This window comes from Lutjanus erythropterus, chromosome 12, assembly GCF_056507025.1.
Source record: "Lutjanus erythropterus isolate fLutEry1 chromosome 12, fLutEry1.hap2, whole genome shotgun sequence".
NCBI classification, from domain to species: domain Eukaryota; kingdom Metazoa; phylum Chordata; class Actinopteri; order Lutjaniformes; family Lutjanidae; genus Lutjanus; species Lutjanus erythropterus.
In genome coordinates this window covers 17,293,984-17,313,506 of record NC_139328.1, presented here as the reverse complement: position 1 = coordinate 17,313,506, position 19,523 = coordinate 17,293,984, and the positions used below count along the sequence as shown (strand labels likewise).

General features: G+C 37.4%; 1 protein-coding gene across 1 annotated transcript in view; it reads left to right on the top strand.

The window, feature by feature from the left end:
• The first annotated feature begins 3,702 nt into the window (after positions 1-3,702).
• Positions 3,703-19,523, top strand: part of usp33 (ubiquitin specific peptidase 33) — a 31,709-nt gene continuing 15,888 nt past the window's right edge. The window contains exons 1-6 of the mRNA XM_084732983.1: positions 3,703-3,874; positions 9,016-9,114; positions 10,759-10,812; positions 10,960-11,022; positions 16,670-16,819; positions 17,199-17,307. Of these exons, the coding sequence (XP_084589109.1) occupies positions 9,031-9,114; positions 10,759-10,812; positions 10,960-11,022; positions 16,670-16,819; positions 17,199-17,307 (460 nt within the window). The 5' untranslated portion in view covers positions 3,703-3,874; positions 9,016-9,030. The remainder of the gene's footprint in view (positions 3,875-9,015; positions 9,115-10,758; positions 10,813-10,959; positions 11,023-16,669; positions 16,820-17,198; positions 17,308-19,523) is intronic.

Genomic DNA, 19,523 nt, shown 5'->3' with positions numbered 1-19,523 from the left:
TTTCTCTAAACACAGTCACTATAGGACTAAACACAAAGACTAGATCTTCTAAGCTGCTGTACAGTATATCCACCTGACAAGACAACATGCAACATCCAATTAAGTGTGCACCAGAGACTCATGTGGCTCATTACATGGATGATTATTCTATTTGACGTCAAGGCTTACCCCAACAAAATGTTGCGTCTTTGTCTCAAACATTTAACGCTGCTCAGTAAGTAATGTTTTAGTTTTCGTGCCTCTTCAAATGCTGACTGATTTGCTGACACATCACATCTCCAGAGATGGTTTGCATGGGAATTTGCACTGACAGAGTTCCTAAAATGCTACTGACAAGTAAACGATTAGAATACTGAAGAGGCAGGGATCAAGGTTATTCTAAATATTTTCTTATAAAACTAGGAGTGAATAAATATTTTAATGCACTGAGATAAAAAATAAAGCTAGAGAAAACACCAGTCAAATTAATCAGTTAGTTGTCTTGAGCCACAAAAAGTCGAAAAATTGTGAAAAATGTCAATCAGTGTTATCCAAAACTAAAAAACTGATTATTAAAATAGTTGGTAATTAATTAAATTGTGGACAACTAATTGATTAATTGTTGCAGCTCTAATAAAGACTAAACCAAAATTAACCATTTTTAAAATGGGCAACTCAACCTGGAAACAAACTGAAACTAAACTGGACTGAAAACAATAATTGAAGTAACAATAGAAACTAATGAAAAAGTAAACAAAATTCTAACAAAAACATAATACCACGTGGGAAATAAATGTATCCCTTTTCCTGAATGCCTGTATCAAAACATTAACCAGCAAGTAAATCAAGGTAAGCAAACGTAGTGAAAGTAGTTTTGCAGTAATCTTTTTCACTAAATAAAAGACCATTACAGAGTTCAAATGATCATATATAATGTTGCACAACTCCTCTATTGAGTGTTTATTGTCTTCATTTAATTTCGGTAAACTTCTTACTGCATTTCTGGCCTATTCTTAGTCAACTTGTATGTTAAGTTATTGTATTTTATATCACTCTATTCTAATTTAATTAACGTTATTTTCCTCTTTAGTGTGTTTAAGCCCACGGCCATGACTGTCTGTGGTTGTTTGAAGATGCACTTGGTTTTAAAATCACATCCTTACTGCCAACATAAGAATCTTCCTACAAAAAAAAATTAAGTTAAAGCTTTCACTCAGAAGCTCGATACCAAAAACATCTTCCTTACCTACATACTACAAGAGTTTCAAAGTTTTCGGGTACAAAGACGCTGACATAAATAAAAGCAGCAGCCTCGCTCTAAAGGTTAGTGTGTCAGGTTAATCATATTAGCACATGGAGAGAAAATGATAGCACCTACTTGTTATTGGCCTGGCTGAGCAGCTAACGGCTAACTTATCTAACAAGGCTAATAACGTCTCGCAATGTTAGCTAAATGTGTTAAATCGGCTTGACTAAAACAGTCTAACGAATAAACGAGACAGTACTTTCTGACTGAATGTGAAAGGCTGAAGGTATTGATAATATCACCGGTACATTTGGGGGTTTCCTCCACAGACTCCTCTCCCGGTGGTTCACCCGGTCCTCCGGCTCTGACCTCAGCTGCTGCCGAGTGAAGGACTTCAACGGCAGCACGCGCTCACCCAGCGTCACTTTCAAAATAAAAGCACGCCCTCTGTCGTCTTTATGAAGTTTCCGCGCCCCCGTCCGGCTTTCTCAAGTATTACAAAGGAGAGGGTTATGACAGAGGTGATACTATAATTAACATCGTCTAAATTCATGTATAAATTCCAAGAGTCTCGATTTACAATTTATCCGCTTTATTATTTCTATAAAAATACAGTAATTTTGAAAAAAGGGGAACTTCGTCTCTCTTTCTTGTTTCATTTTAAGTTATTTATCTATATAAAGGCCAATATCATTTTTAATGACACTTTCATTTTATATTTCCTATTTCCCTTAACATATTGATGCCATGCCAATAAAGACACTGTTGCTTTTAGAAGTGATCAGAATAAGAATACTCTTTACTGACAAAATATGTGTGCATATACAAGGAATTTCATTTTTTTTTTTTTCCTGTAAATGTACTTATGCAGGGATTGGCATAACAGCTAAGATGGACAACAGAGATAAACAAATAAAGGTTAGGAAACTACAGTACTATTATGTACAGACATTTGTGAAAAAAAATGTTGTATTTGTAATATACAGTATATACATATAAAAGTACTAAGAACATAAATGATGTCTGGAAGTCAAGTTTGTTTGTTAATTGAACTGATTTGATAAAAATAAATTAACGTGATGGCCAACTAAGTCAAAATGTTCACACTTGAAGTCAAATTATGGGATACAAAAATCAAAATTATGAGAGGGTAAGTCATGTTCAAAGTCTTTTAAATCATTAAAGTCAAAATTATGACTCAAAATTACGACAAATCAAAGTTTTGACTTAAATCTAATAAGTTTCATGGAAAAAGTTAAAATTCTGATTTATTATCTTGCATTTTGGAACAGCTTTTCAATTATTTTTTTAAGAAGTCAACATTTCAACTGTCATATTTAAAAGGCCAACATTTTGACTTGTGGTCTGATAAAAATTCTTGTCATCATATTATTTCTTTTATTTGGTTTCAATTATTTTAAAAAGTAGCCTATTATTTATAACAAAAGTATTTCTTATTTCTAAGGTTGATATCAAAATGTTTCACTGAAAGTAAAGGAGGTGGGATATATCAGTCCCAAGACTGAATAATTTCTTGTCCTAATATGATATTGTTTATCCCATAAAACACATTTTGAGGTTATTCTTGTACCGTTAGACAGTCACAAAGTGCACATTACACGCTAGTTGGCGCTTGGGATGGGTTTACTGCACATTGCCTTTACGATTTTCACCACTAGGTGGCCCCCTTTTCACTTGTTTGCTTTGTCACTTGTCACTCACCATTAATTGAGGAAGTTTTTTTTTTTTTTTTTTTTTTTACAGAAGCTATTTAACTATTTTATGTAAATCATGTCGACATTCTGTACATATCTACTCACATCTTGTCAAACATTAGCTTGTATTTCAATGCTATCTGTGAATATATTCAAGACATGCTAGTTAATAGTTAATGGTTAATACATTCTAATATTGCTGATAATATTGCTCATTGTGATTATTTATAGCCTTAAATTTTGTTTAAAGTAAGATTTAATAGTTCTTAAATGAACTGTTCAAACTCATCAAAGGTACACTTCTGCACATAGAATTTGGCTAGAATAATTAATAGATTTATGATAAATGCCCTGTCCTCCATTGTTTATTATTACAATTATATTATTATTATTATTATTATTATTATTATTATTATTATTATTATTATTATTATTATTATTATTATTATTTATTTTTATTTATTTATTTTGTCATAGGCAATGACTCCGAATATAGCATATTCATAAACTACTGCAAAATGTCAATAATACACTTGCAAACATCTTTCCACATTTTTGCAGTACTGACAATGCCAGAAAACTTGGTTGAGCTGTGCAAAAAGCACAGTTAATATTTAAATCTACTTCATTTTTGAGGATATGCTTGGTAGGGTAAAACTTATGTATATTTTTGAAGAAAATCTGTTAAATATTCGTAGTTAGTATTTAAGTATGTTTACAGTAGGATGGGGAGGGTTCTTCTTTTTTTTTTTAAACCGGAAAAGGGGTGGAGTCAGCTGTAACGTTAGCAACCACGCTGAGGGACAGGAACGGTTATCGTTGATGTGAAGGATTGATCTTTGAAATATGTCTCTGAATGCCGACTGAATCTGTGTCTTACACATTAGCAACAACTGGATCTACTTGAGAAACGTCACTTCTTGTCATTGTGCAGGTAAGAGTCGTGGCTACCGTTTTTTTGGATGCTAGCTAGCTGCTGCTGACTGGTGTAGTCACTGAGGGATAGTCGGTGATCGTGTAATACAGGAACGTTAGCTGGCTAACATTAGTTAGCATACTACTAGGTTAGCGAGATGGTTATCAAAAGCAAATCATTTAACTCTCTACATAATTGTATGTAGAAAAATCTATCCACCGTTAGCTTTTTTACGTTATGACAAGTCTTATGGCTTGGTTGTAAAGAAAAGGCTTAATTTGATGACCAATTATCGCCAACAGGCTACTGCCAGCTAATGCTAACAGCGGAAGGTTGCTAGTCAGCCTGTGACGCTGTCAACGCCTCGCCTGGGTTTGACAGCTCAATTTGAGCAGTGAACAAGGCCAAAGCCTCACACATCTGTAACACACGCTGTCTTTATCTACAGCATACGAAAGTGGCTATTAATTGTGAACCTGTAAACTGTAAACCTGGCAGAAATAAGTTCGGAGCCAGTTAATTAAAAATGTCGCACTCTATAACGCACCTAGCTAACATTAGCTGCCAGGTAACGTTACGTTTTCAACGTAATGGGGGATGTTACTCCTTTGTGGAAGATTTACATGTTAAACTGCTATTCTTGTGTTTAAGTTTTTTAATTGTGCAGTCTTGCAACCTGAGCGGATTGTTATTTATTGTCTAAGTCAACTATAGGATAACACGGAATCTGGCAACATCGGTTTCATGTGCACCGCCTGGTTTGGGTCAACGCCCCACCCTGGCTGTACCACCTCTTTGTGCAGAATTAAACCCAATTGATAATCATATATAATCATGGTGGTTGTGTAGACAGCGGAAGGGTGAGGATGGTTTGTGATGGTGCAAGAGTTAGATTTTCTCCTCCACCAGCTATTAGCAATCGCTGGAGGCTTGACAGTGAAACCACCGGCTAACTCGATTTTCCTGGTGTGTACTATCAGTTTAAATAGTGACGGTTTACTACTCAAGACACAGTGAATTTACTGATTATGACTTTTGGAATAGATTCTTCCAAAATTCAGGGCAATTATTGGCGCTTATAACACAAATATAAATTAGGTTACCCCCACGTATGAAAAATGAAGAAGCTCTACCTTATTTAAGGCAGTTTGATTATCAAATAGACTCACAGAGAGCATTGATCATGTCAGGAAAAAGACATGTTATTTACTTGAACAAAACTGAGAATGAGTATGACTCAGGATCAGCTTCTTCCCGTGTTCATGCTCTCCTCATCTCCCACCTGACCTGTTGTCAGGATACTTTTATTTTTATTTTTAGCCTCTTTATATAATTCAGCATACAATGTAAAGAGTGATATAACCCAATAAAGCACAGAAAAAATGTTACTATTTTTTTTCTACTAATTTTAAGGCCTCATTAATGTTCAGTAGTTTTTTTTTTTCATATACTTAAGAGATTTGCAGAAAACACAAATAAAGGTTGTGTCTTAATACATTTACATTTATGGATAAATGATTAACCTAAAACAAATAAATTACTTAGCGGAAGTTAAGTTTTTATCCATTATGATTCCAAATGTAATATAATTTCTGGTAAAGTGGGAGAGGAATAAGATTTTGGATTCAAGCCAATCATGAATATCACAGCAGAAAATACTACTATAAAGACAGGGGAAAAGATATGATCTGTAATTTCTATCCATGTTGTTCAGATACATGATGCATGCACTTCTTTACACGGCATAGTAACATTATGGTCTTGTGTCTGCAAAAAAAACAACATTTGTGGATCCTTAAATCAGCACAAATAGTCACTTTATCATCCTGGAACATAAAAAATTTCAGGTGACGTGATTTCTTGTGTGCCTTTCCTCTTACAGTTGCTCTTGTCAGCTGTCTTGTATGTTTGTTGGCAAACTAAAGTTGTGCATCTGAGGTCTGAAAAGGTTGGTGTATGCAGTGGTACTCAAGGCACGTGGTTTTTACCATGTTGGTGTGGTCCAAATGTGCTGAATCACATGCGGTACAGTAGAGCTGTGGGCTGGGGCTGGGCTCTGCTGTCATCATACCACTAATACTTTCCTTAAACACTCCTTGTAAGCCCCATTGTCATGTGCAACCTCTACCGTCACTTTGTAGCCTCACCATGGGCAAAAGGTCACACATTCAAGGATGTTGGATGTGAGTTAAAGCGATAACAACATTACAGAGTTTAGGTCTGAAGAGGCTTTTTCAGCCAAAAAATGTCAATATAAGTAATCTTTCTTTTTATGAGTGTTATTACATATCTAGACAGTACAAATAAAAAGCAAAATATTGACGGCTATAGCGACTCTGGGACTAAACTTGCTGCTTGGTATTAAATGCTTAATCATGCTATTTATTTTATGCAGCACAGTGAATACTTTCACTTTCCTGCCTCCTGTTTTCTTTTGTTACATTTTAACCTATTCATTGTCAGTATTTTCAAAGGTGCTTTGTTTTTTGACAGATATATATGATCACCATTAACCATCAACCATTGACCAAACTCTTCTTGTATAATTTGTCTCTTGAGGATTCAAGGACATTTATTATTAGGACATCAATGAAGAGAAATTATTTCCGCTCACATTCAGATAGTAGCTTGCTTTATGATTTATTTATTTATGTTTTTCAAATGCAGAACTCATTATAGACAGACCCCATGTAACCAGTGTCCCCTCTACAAGTGAATCCCCTGTTCCCCCAAGGGCTGTCTGACACAGTTCGTGAGCCTTTTTTCCGTTTAGAGAGGAGATGGGACTGCAGCCTTCACAACGAGCCTGATAATAGAAATCCCCAGTGGTTTCTGTCATCCCCACTGTACAGGGCTTGGCGGGTAGCTGCTGATCTTCCTCTTTACAGACACCGGAAAACATGAACAAATTTGTTCCAATTCATCTGATTTAAAACTACACTAGAAATCTTCCAGCACCCAGTTATCTGATGGTTTTGAAGGATTTTTTTTTTTTTTTATCTCAAATTCAAAAGGATTATTGAGGTGAATCTCATTGCCATTATGCCACAAGGACCATTGTGTAGGATTTAGTTGCATTTAGTGGTAGCTTGCAAATTGCAAAGACACCCTCCCCTTCCTAGCATGTAGAAGACCCTATAATGGCCACAAAAGTTGCAAATATGTGTAAGGCCCTCTCTAGAGCCAGTGTTTGGTTTATCTGATCTGGACTACTACAGAAACATGGCGAAGCAACATGGCAGCCTCCGTGGGAGCAGACCTGTGACCTCTTTAGATATAAACTGTTCAGTGTGGTCTTACAAAATAACACAAGGTAACACAATTTTGCACACTGGACTTGAATGCATTATCAGAATTGTAATTGCTTCCTCTTGACAATCAAATACAGACATGTAATTTAGCACAATGAATAGAGCTTCCCTGTAGGGGTATAAAACTTGTGCACCATTGCAAAGACTCTTATTAAAAGTTGAGGTTCATTGTATCCTTAAATGGTACTAGTATAATAAATGAGTTGCCTAGAAAAGTGTATTGTTCTTGCAGAGGGCACTGGCCCAGAAACAGCCTTTTGTGGACCAAAAGAGGCAATCTTGCTCTCTCTTTGTGTATATAAAAGTATAAAATGGACTGCTAGCCAGAGTTAATGAGAACATTAGTTTTGTGGTTTGGTGTTTTGATTCCTCAACATTTCTGCCACTCATCATCTCAACTGACGGAGTGTTGACTGTCAGCACATAGTTTATAATCATAATTTTAGGTTCACTGATTAATTATCGTGTAATGTAGTTGATAGTTAGTAGATGAACCTGCACACATGGCAGAACGTGATCAGAAACTTCCCAAACCTAAGGTGTCTTGTTTTGTTCACAACCCAAAGATATTAAGTTTGAGCGCTGCAACTATTTATCTATTATTAATCAATTATTAAATTAATCTGCAACTATTTTGGTAATCATTTTGAGTCAGTTCAGTCTTTTTAATAAAAAATATACAAATCCTCTTATTTCAGCTTCTCAAATGTGGATATATTATGGTTTCTTTAGTTCTGTTATAACAGTTAACTAAATATCTTTGTATATTTTTTACATAAAGAAGACAGTGAGTGGGCTTTGAAAAATATTGATAATTTTTCAACATTTTGTGGCATTTTATACCACTAATTGATTAATAAATGATTAATTGAGAAAATAATCAACAGATTGACCATAATGAAAATAACTGTTGGTTGTAGCCCTATTCGGTTTACTGTCATAGAGAAGTAAAGAAACCAGAAAATATTCACATTTAAGAAGCTGAAATTTGAGAATTTTGACCTTAAAAGAATTACTCAAAATGGTTAATTGATTATCAAAATAAGTGGCAACTAAATGGTTAATCACTGCAGCTGTAACATTCAGGATGGTGGTTTCTTTTGGGGCCCTCTTACATGCTTGGGTTTAGATTCAGAACTGGGATTAAAGCTCATTGTCACTCCCTCATTTCTCCTCATTTCTCCTTCACCCCTGTCACATGGACTACTTCTTATATGTTGCCTCTGCAGCTGCAGGTCTCCCGCTGTTGCAGAGGTATCATCCATTCGAGCTGCAGCTGTCAGTTGTGGTGTTTATGCACACGACCCATGTTCATGCACATTTTTTGAGCCCGTCTCAGACTAGGCCATCCTTTTGTATCTAACATGAACATGAGCAAGTTTTTAGGTTTATTGGTTGAGCTTTGGTGAATTGAATCATTTATTTTCAGAAGATTTGTTCAACTTATGATTGTTTTTTTCTGCAACATCAGCACTATCATTTATGGCAATGCCATTCAGACGCTGATTGTTCCACATGAGTTGTTGACAGCTGTGGCATGATGTGCTGCTTGGTGTGTCAGTGGTTGATAATAAGAGGAATTTGTAGTCATGAAGGCATGGAATAAAACTCACATTGTGTGGTGTTGACTCAGGTTACATTAGCCCGACTGTTTTACTTGTCCTCTGTGCTGTTCTTTGCATATATCTCCTATTACACGGACTAGACTTGTGGTCGATAAATATTCTTTTATAACAAGAAGTCCTGCATTGTCTTATAAATAGGAACTGAAAGAGTCACCTCACTTAAACTGCAAGTACAATACTGGATGTTCATTTACATCTGTCTGTGTCTTTCTGTCCCTCTCAGACCTGTCTGTAAGTGATGCCGCCGGCGTCCAGCTGTGACTGCCCCCACCTGGACTGTGTGGGGGAGATCACCAAGGAGGAACTCATTCAGAAATCCCATGTAAGTGAACGTCCATCATCACCCTGTTCACTGTCCTTCTCATAACTTACCACGGCTTTTTTTTCTCTAATATAATGGAAGTAGATGGCACTCAACTCAAAGCACCAATAAAATACATGTGAAAAACTCAACTGCAATATCTCTTTCCAGCGATCATGACTCGGTTACTCAAGATAATCCACAGACCTTGCTGTGAACAGTTTCATTTAGGAACTATTGTCTTTCTACCATAGTACACCCTGAAACCATATCACTGCACAGAAGGAAGTGTGCATCTCACTCATGGATGAGAGACCCGTGCCTGTGGCATTGTGACATGTAAATATTTATGGCCTTGGCTCGGCAGTAGCATTAGCCTCACTGAGCTAGCTAGTGCAGTGATGTGGTTGGCAGGTGTAGTGCAGTTCCTACATGAAAATGTTCACAGCAAGATCTGTGGATTATCTTGAGGAACTGGGTCATGATTTATGTAAAGAGACATTGCTGTTGAGTTTTTCAAAGCCTTGAGCACCATAATTCGAGTACTATCTAGTTCCATTATATTGGAGAGAAGGCAGACATCTTACTGGCTGATATCTCCAAAACTCTGCAACACACACTGAAACAATACAGATGATTAAATAGCTCTACAGGCAAGAGGAAATATATTAATTTTTGATTTTGGGGTGAACTGTTCCTTTATTATCAGGTTATCTGCATGTCATGAAAATAATTGAAATGCTTTGCATTCATGTTTTTATCTTTAATCCTGACTGCTGGGAGATGTTACACAGCTATAAACTAAAAGTATGATTGTGTGCACAGGAGGCTGTTTAATACTTTTGCATGTAGTTTCAGTCAGCACCATCAGGCCTGTTGTCACTTTCTGCTAGCTTCAGAAGCTTGAAAGTTAGAATGAAAATGTGCCTCACTTAGCAGAGCCTTTAAATTTGAGATTGTATTTCATCACCAGCAGTCCAAAAAAAGTGTTAACATTTGTTGGAAAAGCCAACCAGCTTAAAATGTAGGACAGATGGCTACTAAGATGCAAGGTTCAACACGGAGCAAAGAGAGCCAAAGTGAATTCAAAAAACCATTAACTTTTAATCATTTGTCCCCCATCTACCAATTCAAGGCATATACAAAGAAACACATTAATAAACAACTGGTAAGGTGCTTTATAACAGTCTGTGTTTTGAAAGCAGCTTCTCTATTAGTTTTAAGTCTGCAGAGGTGTCTGTGGTTGCAGATTCTGTGTGGGCTTTGTAGCAAGTCTCAATTTGAATGAAACGTAAATAAATGAATACTTAAATGAATACATTAGTTAATCTATTCAACTTTTTTTATACTGTGTATTTGGGTCTAGGTTGCATTGATGTGATTGATTGTTGTCATCATACTTTCATAATTTGGCAGCTATGATCTTGAAACAGGAATAAAATTACATTGTACCAAAAAGGTCTTAAAAGTCTAATTAAAGACTTTTAAGACCTTGTGTAGCCTAGTAACATGGCAAAAACCTTGAATAACCTGTTTTTAAATAATTTTGCCCAGTTGGAATTTAAAAGCCGAATGTTCCTGTCTATTTTTGAACTTTGCTGCAGTCTTAATTATCGTCAATTTAGAACATTTGACTCTAACCTGAGCATCTTCATGTTTTTCTAGGGCCAATGCCAAGACTGTAAAGTTGGAGGACCAAATTTGTGGGCGTGTTTGGAGGTAAGACAGTGCTCACCAGGAAAGACAAGTTTGTTTATTTGATGGTTTGAAATACAACATCCAAACACTTTGTCACCAGAAACATGTAATTTCTGTTTTATGTTTAACCCCCTGGTGTCTGGTTCTTCTGTTTGTTTTCCTCTACAGAATGGCTGTGCATATGTAGGCTGTGGAGAATCCCATACTGACCACAGCACTGTGCACTCGCAGGTGAGACATCTCAACCTTACTGATGCCTTTCAGCAGGGAAATACTAATGAATGCATAGAAAAGATGCAGGAAATCTTTGAAGTCTTGACTGTGATGTTGAATTGAAAAAAGATGCACCAAGAGTCAGTAGGGAAGCAAAGGAGGCACCAGATGGCCGGACAGGAGAGGAATACCACTTCAGAGTCCCAGGAACCATGACTTGGAATAAAACTGCCTGCAGCACTATTTTATTTTTAACTTTTTTTCTCTACACGATCTAAGAGCCAGCACGTGAATCTTTTAGCTTTTGAAGTGCACGAATTGTTAAAACCATCAAGGCAGCTCTGTCTGCCTACTCCTCCACATTCAGTGCAGTTTCAGCCGCGGATCATCCATTATTAATTGCCATTCCTTCGGGACATGGGGGATATTCAGTAGCACTGTCAGCTCCATGGTTACAGTATCTGTCCCTCCTGGCTGCTCTGAGGCTTTACTCAGCCTCTGGTGTTCCCAGTGTTGACTAAGGCTTTTCTTCCAGCACGCCAGGGCCAAGTAGGGTTAGAAGGCAAGAAGGAGGAGTATGAAAGCAAACATGTAATTTGCTCTGTACGTTGCTATCCGCATAGCTGCTCAAAGCATTGTCCAGAGAGGGCCTGTTCAAGTGCAAACCTCTTCAGAAGTAGAGCTCTCCATCCAGATGAAAGACAGATTTTGGATGCAGGGCACGTTGGCAGAAAGATGTAATATTAGCTGACTGATTTTTAAATTATATCACCAGTGGACTTTATATCCACCCACTTATCCAGGACATCTGTCTGTGTAGCTCGCCAGCTGCTTTTTGTGTTTATTCAGTGGAAGCCATCTTTAAATCTTGTAAGAAAGAAGGCCATGCTTAATTAGTGCTTTGAGGCCCCAAGGGGTGGATCTTTTGACTATGCAATGAGAAAGACTGCTCTTGGATCAGATTAGATGTAGTAGTATGTGGGAATGAGGGCCTCTGCTAGTCAGTAAATATGAGTGACTGTCTCAAAGTGTTGAGTTAGGAGTTATGGCTAGATCAGCTAATTTCTGAAGTTGACGCTTCACTTCTGTGTGTATTTTAGGTAACCAAATGGGACACATAATTAGTATTTACACGTAGATCATATTTCAAACATCATTATATACCAGGAATGACTTCTGAAGCAAATCCAAACTTTGGAAATCCTTCTTCAAATTGCGGATAAAGAATTGGAAAGATACCACAGCTGTACAGTTGCTTTTGGGCTACCAGTACTCTTTGTAAAATAACAGGGCCTGGCTGCATGAAACCACATAGGCTAAGGTTGCCCTTAAATTTCCATCTGAGGAAAAGTGCAGTTGCATAAAATCATTGAAATGATTTTTCTTAGGACGTTGTGAGGGAAACCCCTTTGATCTCTAAGTGTTTGCCTTTAGCTTTACCTTAAGCTACAATGAGGAACATTTCATATGGTGTTGATTTTGGAGGCCCCTGTAGACAAAAGCTGTTTTTCCACTGTGATAACCACAAAATATAACATCAAAAATAAAAATGACCTAAAAAAGTCTCCTCCTACTTCCTTTCAACTGGCTAATGCACTACTCATTAGTGTGACTTTGGCAGGGAAAATGTGAACATTTCATAGTTTCATTTGATTTCAAGGAGAATCCGACCCAGTGGCAACCATTAAGAATAACTATATAGACATAGCCAGTCTTCTTTTGACTGGTCTCATTTGCTAATGTTGGTCATGTAGAGGCACCAGTATTAAATTGAGACTGTTTTACAACTAGTTAAAAACTCTTTGTTGTAGGTTTAAGTATCCCCTTATGCATTTCTAGAACTAGTAACCATTTTCCACAGAAGATTCCAAGCAAAAATAGACAGTGGAGGAGAAAATTAGACAGTGAGGGAGGAGATACCAAGAATCACTTCTTGGGACAGAGAAAACCCACTGGACACTGAGCGATGCACAACTTTGTTAGACAAAATAGATTTGACTGTACTGTGCAACTCAGTAACTAGGTAGCCTAATGTTAACATAACTGTCTCAAATAGTAACATTAGGGATATAATTTTATTGAAACTCACCTGTTTTTTTTTAAACTCCTGTCAATGTCTATTCTTGCTGTCACATTAATATTTTCATATTTCTTCTTGACTTAATCTATGATTCATATCACATTGATTTTCTTGATTACTTCTTGCCACATCTTCTGCTTGTGTGTATTTGTTATGGCTGGATTGAATTTAATTTGGATTATGTGTTTGTGTTGTCCATATTCTAAGCAGAGAATGACATTCTCATCTTCTGACCAGTCTGGCTTTCTTTTTCTTTATGTGTTTTCCTTGTTGTCAATTTTGGCTAAGCTAGCTAACACTGACTACAGTGCTGTCAAGTAATGTTAAAGGATGAGGATGTGAGTGAAGTGTAACCATGGTAACTGAATTGCATGTGCTGATCACAGTAAATAGCTTTAGTCTAAGCACACAGGCAAGGAAACAACCTAAGGAGCTTTTTACAACACTCCTAAGCCTTAGTGGAGTAGTGGAGCAGTTAGTGAAGGGAAATAATTTGCTTAAGGGACAAACTTGAAGGTACGTCAAGGAACTTAAATATTTTGTTGATTTTAGAGTCCCCTGTGGACAGAAGTGGTGGTGTTTCCACCTCAATAGCTGCAAAAGATAACAGGAAAAAAAATATATGAGTAAAAATCTTCTCCTGCTTCTTTTTCATGCCACTGTAACTTTTTCACTTCACGGTAGCTCTTGCTAGAAAAATGTAAATGCAGACTTATTCCATCTGAATTTCATGGAGAATTGATTTCAAGTCGATCTTCTTGCAGATGGTGTCATTAACTTATGTAGGTTATATATTAAAGCATCAGTGATGACTTGAGGAAACTTAAGGTAGTTTATGCAACAAGGCACAGATTTTTTCTTGAACAGTCTTGAACAGACATTTCTTATTCCTTACTGATTTTGGTTAGTAGTGTCTTGAACACTGAGGGCTGGAGAGAAGACTTGATGTTATTTTGCAGACAAAACCAGACCCAGCATGCCTCTTGATTAGAAAATCACACACTGATGCAGAGCCTAAGCTGGTGCTACAACAAACTAAATGCAGTGCTTATTTTGGACAAGTATTTGTGAGGATGATATGAGTTGCTGACATGCTTGGACAGGTTTTCATCTTCATCTCTCTCAAGTATTATTCTGTGTGCGCAGAAGGAGCACTGAGGACTTGTTTAGCTTGAATACAGTATTTTTTTAAAGATACTTTCAATTTGAAAGTTAGAAAACATTATGGAGGCTGGTAAAACATCTTCTAAGTCGTATAAATCCAGCTTGTTATTAGTGCCCTACCTGGTCTACTTTCCTTCATAAATTATTTAAGCTGGGGAGTTTCATGGCCTTGCTCAGTCTGGTGTGTCCCCTCTGCCAGCCCTGCTCTGGCCCACTGTGTGAAGGCTAATGCAGCCCTGATGAATAATGCAGGGTCTGCTGGTCGGCTGCTGCTCACGTTCAGTCTCCTGTCGACCTGCCAGGCTGCTGGAGTTTGTCAGAGCAGCAGTGGGTCAGCAGAACTCGGCCATGTTTCCACAGCAGTAAAAATCTGCCCTGCTGCAACAACCCTCACTGTGACTCTACAATACCAGATCTGTAACATGAGATGTTCAGCTCAGAACTGGTGTCCGACTTATTGGAAATAAATTGTTAAACATAGTGTTATCTTAAGTCTTGTCTTTATATAGTTGGGAGGGTAAGGAGGTTAATTTTGTTTACTCACAAGAAATCTCATAGGGGGAGTAAGTGAGTGCTTGTGTTGAAAAGCTGCTTCTCAGAAATATACTTTTTGAAAAGGTCAAATAAAAATATTGATAGGTGGTGACCTGGTAGCTCAGTTGCTGGAGCATTTGCCTAATGAACTTAGGCCTCTGCAGCGACCATTTGTTCAGTCCTTTGCTTTGCTTGCATTCCCCAACTCTCTCTCCCCCTTTATTGTCATATCTTCAGCTTTCCTGTAAAATTAAAAGCAATCCCCCTGCACCCCCAAAAATGCACATGGCATGAGAAGTGAACAGTAAGAAATAAACTAAAATTTGAGTAAAATTGTTTTCCCTGTTAGTCAGTTTTTTGATTGCACATTTATTTATTTTTTTAACTACTTAATTAATATTATCATTAATGCTGACCTTGTATAACATAAAATTTTCATCCTGTCAGTGATATACGCTAGACCATAGTAATAGATCATGGATATCATGGATGGATGCTAATATTTTGAAGCACAGGCCAACAAACCCCTAAATTAATTGAGCCGTTTTTGGTGGCCCAAATATAAACTTGTAAGAGCAACACAGAAAAGACAATTTAACACAACTTAACACAGCCTTCCTTAACTGTGACACTTGTGTTGTCCACAAAATGTTGTGTTTCCTGAAGGTGCTAGTTCCAGTAAAAAAACGAGCATCCTCTCTGATGTAAACTGAGTGAAACTCATGTAATATATATGTAATATTGGGCACTGTTTAGTCATTATATAGATTGACCTGAAAAAATATGAGCACTTTCCTCTCAGAGGACAGTATTTTATAAAGAAATATATATTTTTTTAACAATTATAATAATAAAGAAATAAAAAGATGTATATAAATAGCGACCTTTTCCCAAAATACTGCTGGTTCTGTGGTGTTGGGATTGTACAGTGTGCCACAGAAGCTTTTGAATTTAATTGAAGCTTTTAGTGCATCTTGGCCTTTAAGCATTTACTTGTACTGTTCCATCACTGAAATTCTAACTTACCTCATTTCATGGTATATCCATTTTATGTTTACACAAGAAATTAGAGGCATTGCAACAGTTTGAGCACTGATTTCTACTTCATTTGATGGTAATATAAAAAAAAAGATGCAAGGTACCATTTTTATTTTATTCTTGTAAACATTGAATGTTTAACTGAAGGTTTGTTTGGATTGCTGCTGCAAAATTTGAGGCCAGTTTCATGAGGTGATAATATTGTTCAGGCTCCTGAAGAGTTACAAGGTTAAGGGACTGTCATCAATAACAGTTTCTCATTGGAAAAGAAGGATGGAAAATGCCTTTCATTTTGTTTGCACTAATAAATGCTGCTGCCTGTAAGCTGCAATCAATGATAAAACTTTGTTGAGTATTTTTTTCTATATTGTCATAAATATTGTTATTCTAAATATCCTTGAAATATCATGATATAATTTTAAGGCTATATCACCCATGGTTATGGTTAATGTTGAACCCTGATTGTTATTAATGGGACTGAATGTGGGAGGATAAAAACTTGCATAATGGTTGATGGAAAACATTTTGTTCTGTTGCACTGTTAGGTGTGCCAGAATCTCCCATAATAAAGTTTAGTGTGTGTGCACCATAGATTAGGCAGGCCAGCTGCCAGCAGGCACACCTACATTTGTTATGTAAGAGCAAAGGCAGTGTTGATTGTCTAATGAGATGTCAGTTGGGAGATTATGCTGAATATAAAGAAGCATCTTGTTGATAAGAAAGTGCACATGTTCTTTATCAGCTGCTCTTAGATAATTATTAACACTGTCTTCTTGTTTCACTTTGTTTATACTGTCTGATATGTCTGTTCACAAAATGTTTTATTTTCTTTCGCAACTTTGTGTGCAGGAGACAAGGCACAACCTCACCGTGAACCTGACCACGCTGCGAGTGTGGTGCTATGCCTGCGGCAAGGAGGTTTTCCTGGAGCGTAAACTAGGCCCTCACTCTCCCCACGCCAACAGCAAACCCCTCCCCTCTCCACAGAATGCTGGTCAGGTACGAGCCAGGTTCCCCTCATGCCAGTATCGTCATGTTTTATTTAGCCATGCCTGCAAAAAGCAGGTTTAATATTTAACAATAGCAAGTCATGAAAAAAATAAAATAAATTCACATTCCTGAGTATAGATTAAATGTAAGTTTTGCTTTTGTAGGTGTATGTTGTTTGGATAGATGGGTTTACATTGCATGTTTACTACATAATTGTTTAGTTATATAACTATGTTCTCTCCTGTCATACTGGCAGAGCTGCATGATAACACTTTCCACCAGTCTATCCTGAGAGATGGTTGAACTGTCACATTGTTTGCTGTTATTCATTTACTAGATAAGAGTTTTATGATGAGATCTATGTGTGTCTGCTGTGCTGTTGCTCCAGGATAACAGCAGGGCCCCTGAGAGCCCAACCTCTCTGAGAGTGCCCCCTAATGGAGGCTGTGAAGACCTGGACATGGAGACAGAGGAGGAGGATGACCTGCGTGCCAGAGGTGAGTTCTCCACTAAATTAATGGCATACATGATTGCATTTGATCAGTAGAGGCACTGTTTGTTACAGAGCAGTGTAGTATTATTTGAGATGGGGTTGTGTAAGGTACTTATCTACAGTCAGTGTATTACCTGCAGTAGATGGAGGTCGGCATGCCCCCAGTAAAGAAAAGCAGAGAGGGGCACCAGCACAAAAGCTAAGCAATGCACTGCTATGTACAGGGTCAGCAGCAAAATATATTTTAGTCACTTAAAAAACAGTTTAAATCTGGAAACCACCATTATATAAGTCAAATATCACTCCTTCCAAACCAACCGAACTCCATAGGCGAAATCAGTAATTTAACTGCATAGAACACGGGAGTTGCTGGTGAACCGCTGCCTCAATCGATTAGTTTGTTTGTATTATTGTGTGACTTTGGTGTTTTAAAAGGATAGTTCAGATTTATTGAAGTCACACAATTTCACAAACTAACCAATTAAGACAATAGTAGACCAGCAACTCCCACGTTCTGTACGGTCAGATGACTAATTTTTCCTGTCTTTCCTTTCCTCTAGAAAAGGAGCCAAAGCAGTGAAAATATGATATTATACTGTACACTTACACTGGTATTGATTTTTTTTTTTAGGTTGACCTTTTTTAAGTGGCTAAAATACCTTTTGTTGCTGAGCCTGTCCATAGCAGTATGGCAAACTAATTGTAGTAATAGACCTCAAATATCGATAAGTACCTCATATAACCCCACATCAAATAACACATGCTATCCCTTTAACAAAATGCTAGTTGTTCCCACAAATATCAACTATAAGGACAACAAACACATACGAGAATGCAAACTTAAATACAGTCATGCAAAGTTGTTTAATTTATAGTTATAGTGTTGCTGCAGTAGACACATTTTTGCCAAGATTATAATTTTAATAACTGAAATGATGTACTTTTGAAGTCAGTGAGGTGACTAAAATTTTATTAATTTTTATCATCTCTTAATCCAAGTATGACAAAATTAAAGAACTCAACATTGCATGGATGATTTGAGGTTAAACCTCAAACACAGGAGCTCTGTAATGAGCAGTTGGTTTAGTTCAAAGCACAGGTTATGATTTGAATTAGTAAGAGCAATAAATGGCAGGATGAGTGTTTTTAAAGACCCTGATACACCAAGCAGACTTCAAAGTACAAGGGCTGATGTACACTGTCTGATGTGTTGCCTCACTCTGCCTCAAGTCTTCTGTTAAAAGTTGTACTTGAACACACCACAGAGACTATAGCCACCATCCAAAACATCACTCGAAAGACAAACAAAACAAACCAGCCAGCAATTTGCACATGACTGTGAACTGTGAACAGTTTTGTCAGATGAAGTTGCCGATGAGAGCTAACTAACACTCATGGTGCCACACACACCACAGAAACTAGAGGCAACAGAGAGCCACACACGGTCCCTGAGCATGACTACAGGCCACTCCTGTGTAGTTCAGTGGGTTGAGCCCAGCACTAACACTAAAGTGGTGAGTGTTTCAGTCCCACTGGAGTCGCCAATGCAAATACTGTTTTCACTCAGTGCTGTGAGACACACACAGGCCCCACCGAATGGCATATGTTATGTTTGGTGCTCATGTGGTGCAGCTCAGGTGTTGGCGCCAGTCACTGCCTTCGTTATTTTTATCACAAATACAGATCATATGATCAGGAGGTGGAGTAAACAAGCTGCGTGAGAGCGATGTCGTCCACAGATTAAGCTGATCACTAAAAGATCAGGGGTTTTTATGCTGTGAGGCGTGCCTCTCCAGGGACGTAAACAAGAGTTGTAGGTGGGGTGTGCAGGGAGAGACGTGAGGCATGAGGTGAAGTGGACAGATGCAGTTAAAAACAACAGGAAGTTAGTTTTGGAGGTTTGACTGATTTGACTTGCTTATCAACACGGTCAACATGGAGGCAGTTGAGCTTCTCCAACTTGATTGCTGCAATTTGCAGAGTCATTACTCAGTCAAATGTATAGCTGGGATTGATCTCATCCCTAGTAATAGCTGGCTAAATCAATATGTCTTTAGTTTGGAGATATTTTAGTCTTGAAACTCAGAAAAAAGCACAGAAAAACAAGACAGGAACTTGTTGTGTATCAGTATAAATACATAGTATCAGTATCGTATCGGCAGATACCCAAATTCAGATATCAGAATCAGATCGGAAGGGGGAGAAAAAAAACAGAGTGTC